The 7,288-nt window shown below is 38.5% G+C and overlaps 1 protein-coding gene across 1 annotated transcript; it reads right to left on the bottom strand.

Moving 5' to 3' along the window:
• Positions 1-1,635: 1,635 nt before the first annotated feature.
• LOC102944936 (leukocyte cell-derived chemotaxin-2) lies at positions 1,636-6,743 on the bottom strand. The gene is made up of 4 exons (XM_027825589.3): positions 6,595-6,743; positions 3,891-3,996; positions 2,613-2,764; positions 1,636-1,968 (listed from the first exon to the last, which is right to left on the bottom strand). The coding sequence occupies exons 1-4, from the start codon at positions 6,638-6,640 to the stop codon at positions 1,802-1,804; spliced, it is 471 nt and encodes a 156-aa protein (XP_027681390.2). The 5' UTR covers positions 6,641-6,743; the 3' UTR covers positions 1,636-1,801.
• Positions 6,744-7,288: the final 545 nt, after the last annotated feature.

Below are 7,288 nucleotides of genomic sequence, written 5' to 3'. Positions count from 1 at the left end.
CATAATGGGGAGCTATGGGGTAATGACAGGGACAAATGAGGATATGGAGGGAGAAATTTCCACATCCCAGGTGGAAGCGAAACTCAGACAACTTAATGAGACCAAATAAGGGGGGCCTCGATAATCTCCACCCAAGAATATTAAAGGAACTGGCGCATGAAATTGCAAGCACAATAGCAGGGATTTTTAATGAATCCGTAAACTCGGGGGTCATAGCCTATTACTGGATAATTGCCAATATAGTACTTATTTTTAAGAAATGGAAAAAAGTGATCGGGAAAACTACAGGTCTGTTAGTTTGACCTCAATTGTATGCAAGGTTTTAGAACAATTTTTGAAAAAGAGCATAGCTAAGGACATTGAACTAAAAAGTAATTGGGATAAAATACAACACGGTTTTACAAACGATAGATCGTGCCAGAACAACCTGATCTTTCTTTGAAAAGGTAACAGATTTTTTAGACAAATATCTAATCTACCTGGATTTTAGTAAGGCATTTTATACAGTTCCACATGGGAAATTGAGTGAAATTGGAGAAGATGGGGATTAATATGAGACTTGAAAGGTGGATAAGGTATTGGTTGAAGGGGAGACTACAATAGGTCATACTGAAAGGTGAACTGTCAGGCTGGATGGAGGTTACTAGTGGAGTTTGTCAGAGATTGGTCTTGGGACCAATTCATGACTTTGGCACTAAAAGTGGGAGTGTGCTAATAAAATTTGCAGATGACACAAGATTGGGAGATATTGCCAATATGGAGGAGGACAAGAATATCATACAAGAAGATCTGGAGGACCTTCTAAACTGGAGTAATAGAAAAGGGCCTTTATGGGATCTGCCTTGTAAGAGAGTGTTCTCAAAAGTCTGTCAGTGTTTTTTCCCCCAGGCTACAATTCAGATCCACTTAGTGTTGTATCAACCAGGCAAGGTACTAACAAGCTTCAACAGGACTTTATTTTCAAAGTGGAAACCTCTTTACCAAACTGCTGCTGCACCCTCTGTAGCTTTCTCCCAGCCTCTCAACTCCTCCCCGCTCCTTCCTGTTTCCTGTCCTTTCAGACTCCCAACAGCCAGTGCTCCCAATTCTAATAATTACAAGCAACATCTAAACACCACACTTAGGTGAAGACGGAGTAAAACACATCCTATTAAAGCCCAGGGGAGAACCACTAGAACACAGAATATAAATCATGTCTGCCACATATGGGGTGTAAGAGGTTTTGTGGGCTATTCTATCAATTTCCGTCACAATGAGAAGATAAAGGAAATGTTACCTTTCTGTTCCCATTATGGATAAACTATTCTCTTAGACTCCACTCTTCTCTCTGCTTGTCAACTGAATAAAGAGGTTGTCCTGCCTGTTTTATTACCTGGACTTATTTAGAAATAGAGAGCGAGCACTTTTCTTCTCTAATATTTCACATCAAGAGTCCATGCATCTAATGAAGAGTTCACAGTTTACGTATTAGACAAAGATGCAATATTAAAACAAGTATTGATACCAAAAAAGGTTGCAATTGGACGGGCTGGTCATTCTGGGATAGTTTATTGCTGAGCTTGAGATTACAGTGTCATCATGTTCAGATAAGCACTAGCCTGTTAACCTGGCAGTGAGACACATGGCTACTATGGCTGACATACACATTTTTATTTTGCTGTATACATAATACATCTTTTACTTTCCCATGGATTACATTTTTTTGGCAGCGTCTCTGGGAAGGAGGAAAGAAACTTGTTTTTGTTTGCTCAGTTGATTTTGTTTGAAATTTTGTACGTTTTCATTTCATGTAACTTTGCATTTATAAGTTACCAGTAGGATCTGATTTGTTACAGTTCTCAATATGAACGTGAGATGTTATACCAGGATACACTTTTTGCATTGGCAGCATTACTCCAATTTTGTTGCCCTTTGCGATCTGGCCTTGGTATTTAACAGGCTTGATATAGAACATTTTTACGCAGAAACCTTGATGGGAGGAACAAAAATAAAAGAGAGATTAAGGAAGGATAAAGGAACCGTCAACGTTTGGTCATCTGATCTCCTTGGCTGTTTCTACTCTGGCCAGAGTCAAAATATCTTCCACTCTAGTACTATTCATGGGTGCTAAAAGTGCTTTCAGCACAAGTACAGTCCAGTCTACAGTATCCATGAAATTGAGGTTTTCAGGGCTGTTGTCCTTTGACGGAAAGTGGGGAAGAATTTTCTCTAAAAGAATTGAACTACAGTATATTTCAAGATCCATGTTCTAATACTTTGTTTTTCCTCTTTGTTTTTTTCACTTTAGGTCATCATTTTGTCCCATTGTCTAAGTGGGTGGAGAGCTATAAGGGAAAAGGATTGTGTTGATGGTCCTGTTTATGGAGAACTTGGCCTGTCATGTTTTGAAGAGTGAATAAGTTGTGCTTGGATTCAAATACAGGAACAGACAGTTCTGATTGAAATACAGCCTTTGACCTATTCTGTACAGTTTTGCTTTGTTTACCGTCCAAATGTGTTTAGGTTGTGCTTCTTCCACAACTCTCCAATTGGGAAAGAATCATGAAGGGAAAATTATTTCATGAGAAATATTTAATGTTTATCAAAGATCAGTACTATGGTAGCTCAGTTACCTGATCCACGGAGTAGGATTCCATTATTAATGGCATTATTGATTTTATAGGGGATAACTTTTCTCTCAATAGTACCACTAAAAGGAGCATACACTGTTGATCCATCGTTGCATACAACATCCACTCCTAGATGTCGTCTTATGGTGCCATCTCTGAAAATGTACACATGTGTAAGTAATGAAACATTGCTGATTTACATATTCTATAGCCATAATGTCTGATATCTTATACCATGTAGATTATTTAAAGCAACACTGGGGCTACAGCTTTTTATTATTAACTTAGTTGTATTTTAATTTTGTAGCTTTGTAATGCAAGTAGAAATATTTGAGGCTTCAGTCCAGCTTCAGTAACTGAAAAACTCTCAAAAGTTAATCAGATCTGGTTTAAAAAAAAACAACCATAGGCTTCAATTTCCATGCAAAATATTTTAAAAATCAAAATATTCACTTTTAAATTTTTTAGGAGGTGGAATATAACCCATGCCTAGGGGATTTTGTTTTTATATGAAAACCCAGAAAAAAATGTATAAACAATATGCAAATTTTCTCACAGGGACATGGGAGGAAAAATCTTTTGTCATTAAAAAAAATAAATTTGATGGAAATATTTTGACCAACTCTACTGTTAATATCCCTAGTTAGCCTCATGTTGCTAGCAGACTGATCACTTACGAGGCTAGAAAGAACACTTGACCTTACACTTGTATAAGTCAGCGGCACTCCAGTTGACTTCATAGGAGCTTGCTGACTTACACCAGCTGAGCATATGACCTATGAGCTGGAGACTCAGATCACTCAAGCACTTGGAATTGAGACCATTTCAATGTTATTTCTTAACTAGTTCTGTCCTGCCCATGTCTAGAGCTGTGTGTATAATCATCTGGTGGTCTGAGTCCAATTCCTAGTGGGCAAATATCCTGTTCCCATCACAAAAATACTTAGAAGTAGCACTAATGTATGTAAGGATCCTTCTTGAAAGCCCCAACAATATGAATGTCAAGGACTGAATGGGTCATGGAGTCCGCTATCTTCCATGCTCAGTGTGAGTCTATCACATGAGGGTTATTGCACAGAAGAAGGACATTGACACATTCTTTTTTCATCAGTTGGTCTACAGTGGTGTCATTCTGACACACTTCACAAGGCTTAAGTGCTTTAAATGATGGCTGCTAAACTCAGATTTTTTTGTTCTAAGAGAACATTTAGTTATTTTAGCAACAACAATAAACCAAGAAAAAAATGCATTGCCAAAAAAATGTGTTAATAAGTATACTACCTTGATTTCCTTGTAGCGCCGTATTTTCCACATCCTTTGATATCACAGCCCCTTACTTTGTTTGAAGGATTCCCAGCACATATTTGTCCCCACGGTCCTGCAGCAACTTAAAAAAATATAGAAAATGTAAGCATATTTTCTATTTTTCTATGATAGAAAGTTACATATTAAGTATTTGCTATGCTACTAATGGGATAAAATTGGAGGACATTGGAATTAATTAGTAATCTGCTTTGTACAGTGACACTTTCCAATACAAATTGCTTGTGTGAGTCCCAGAAACTAGTGGCTTTTTCATTCTTTACTTTAATGCAGTGGTTCTCAAACTTTTATACTGGTGACCCCTTTCACATAGCAAGCCTCCAAGTGCAACCCCCCCTTATAAATTAAAAACACTTTAAAATATATTTAACACCATTATAAATGCAGGAGGCATTGCGGGGTTTGGAGTGGAGGCTGACAGCTCGCGACCCCCCATGTAAAAACCTCGTGACCCCCTGAGGGGTCCCAACCCCTAGTTTGGGACCCCTGCTGTAATGTAAGCAGAGTGGTGTTTTTTACTTTAGAAGAGAAGATTTTGAGATTTGATATAGGGATAACTGATCCAACCAACCCTTTTTTTTTTTTTTTTTACAGAACTCAAAAAGAATTCCCATGCTTGACTTAGATTGTAAAATCTTTGGAGCAGGGAATCTCTGTCTGTTGTTTGAACAGCCCACAGTGCAATGGGGTCCTGGCCTATGACTGGGACTCCTACGTGCTACTGTAATGTAAGTAATGAATAACAACTGAGGCTAAGGGTCAGATTCTATCCTCCTCCTTGATTGGGGAAATTTAATGATGGTAATAAAGCATTTGAGGGCATTATTTAACTCTGAAGTAGAAGAAAACACATGTGGGGTCACAGGAGGCTATGGATGTTGGCTTTCCATCAGGCTGACCTATTCACAGGAAAGCTTAGCACACGAAGTCAAAAATGAAAGAATTCTCCTTTGTAGCTGCAAGTTGAGCAGCTGCCTCAGGGCAGCAGGAGACCACATATAAATAATATTTTGGCCTTTCCAGCTTGCCTAACCCTGACTCTCAGGACAGTTAACCTGCAGAGCTGGGGATTTGCAGTTTGCAAGTGTTCCATTATTGCTAGGAAAGAAGCGAGCAGCTCCAAGCCCCAACTCCTAAAGCCTCCTGAAGCCTGTTCTTGGACTTCAGTGCACTCCAGATCAGGTTCTTGGCGAGGCTGAAAAGAAGTAAATTACTTGAGTGTACTGAGTTAAAATGAACCTATTTCCTCCTTCACTTGTTTGTGTATGTTGATAATGGAGAAGTTACTGAAGGCTGGTGGGAATCTGACAGACATCTAAGAAGAAAAGATCTTTTTTATATAGAAAATACATATATTCATAAGCAGATATTAACATAAATAGCATTGTCTCCATCATCTTGGCTGTTGTTCAGCCCTTACTCAGTTCTCTATTTCGAGATGGACAACCCAGACTCCGTAATTCAGAAGATGATAGTGTCACTTGGAAGCAGGAATGCTTGGAGTACTGTATTTAGTATACAAATTTCATCCAGTGCAAACAGGATGTAGGATCTAGACAGCAAAGCATTGTTGAACTTGAAATGTATGTTTTATCTAGTTAGAGGAAGAACTTTCTTTCACTAGAAACACGATCCTTAGAAAAAACTGCTGAGTGCCAGCAAAAAAACCTTCTCAGGCTCTGGTTTCTCCCAGCCCCATTTTTCACAAAGAGGCTCCATCTGTGCTAGATTTTTCCTAATATTTCCCATGGTTACTTCTACTAGTGGTAGGAACAGCAGAAGAGATAGTGTAGAGCAGTCACTGGTGTTTTTACCTCCTGTTATCTAACTAGCCCGGTTTGAATTTAGATGACAGGGTGGTTAAAATGCAAACCGCTGCTGTTAGCTGGTGTAAAGTAGTACTCCTCCCTGAGTTTGCCACTCATTTAGCTGCCCCAATGGAATCAACTCTAGGAAGTCTTAAGAAGAAAAAACCTAGTGCAGGCAAGACCAGAGACTCTGGGACTGATTCTGATCTCATTCTATTTAAAATCAATGAAATTACACTGGTGTAAGTGAGATCAGAATTGGGTCACGTCTCTTCAACCTTTGAAGGTTAGTTGCTCAATATGACTTTCTCTAATATCGTGTTACAAAGACACAGTAAAAGGTAAATTCCTCTAGAAATAATGTAGAGCTAATAACTTGAGTGATTGCATATACTCTAGTTTTCAGACCTATTAAGACTAATTTAAAATCATCTTAATTTTGAAATTAGTGTGGTGTTACTTTAAGCCAGGGATAATCATTTATTTTTTGTCAAGGTTCAAATTTCTTGGTCAAGCTATAATCAAAGTCTAGACTTCAGAGAAAATAATACAAAAATAACAATGATGATAGTAAATAAGACTTTGCGGTCTGTTCAAAAGCATCTGGTGGTCCAGATTTGGCTGGCGGTCTGCCTGTTGACTACCCCGCTTTAAACCATGTAGTGTATTATAGTAGTCACTACAAATTGCTGCTAAAATAGATGCACATGAATAATTTTATATTTTGTCAATTATCTAATCTTTAAAGGATGGATTTTGCTTCAAGAATATTAAGCTGATATTCCACCATCTGCTAAAAAGTCTGTTTGAAAACAAGACTCAAGAAAATGAATGAAATAGTAATCTTAACTTACCAGTGGAAACCAAGGCAATAAAAACAATCAATTTGAGTGGGAACATTTTGCAGATGTTTCACCGGAGTTCTCTGCCCAAATTAAAGTTATAACATACAACGTCTCTGCTATTTATATGTTCTAGAAAGGCTGAGTCTGTTTGCCCAGCAAATCAGAGTTTAGAACTATAGAAGGCAGAATTTTCAGATTACGCAACTCTGATGTCAAGAAAAAATATAAGCGTTGATGTGTCCAGTTGTGAAATGGAATAATTAGCCCCTTGCAACATAAAAACAAACGGAAATGAAACAACGGCCTCAAAAATAGCACAGCTCTTGAGGAAGTACAGTTATACCACATCTTCCTCCAGCTGCAAAAGCTGGGACCAAGAGAGCTGCAGAGAGGGGCCGGGCGGGGGCGGTACTAGAAATATGTTGCCCAGGCCTTGAGGATCCACAAGAGTTGAAGAGAGGAGCCACATGCAGTGAAATGTCCTAGGTCCTTTATGCACAGCCAATATGTCTGTTTTACTTGTTGCTCCTACTGCTCCTACTACACCACTGCTGCCTTCCCTTGATGTGTGTGTTCCTTATTACCCTTTCAGTGGGGTCACAGAAATTATAGCAGGCAAAGTTATTGCTGGTTGGGTTAGTATAAACCTGCACTTAAAAATTCTGTAGATATTTTGCACCTTTTAGATGGAAAATGCCATTAT

The sequence above is a fragment of the Chelonia mydas genome, chromosome 8, assembly GCF_015237465.2.
Source record: "Chelonia mydas isolate rCheMyd1 chromosome 8, rCheMyd1.pri.v2, whole genome shotgun sequence".
In the NCBI taxonomy this organism is placed as follows: domain Eukaryota; kingdom Metazoa; phylum Chordata; order Testudines; family Cheloniidae; genus Chelonia; species Chelonia mydas.
This window is presented reverse-complemented; position numbering and strand designations above follow the sequence as displayed.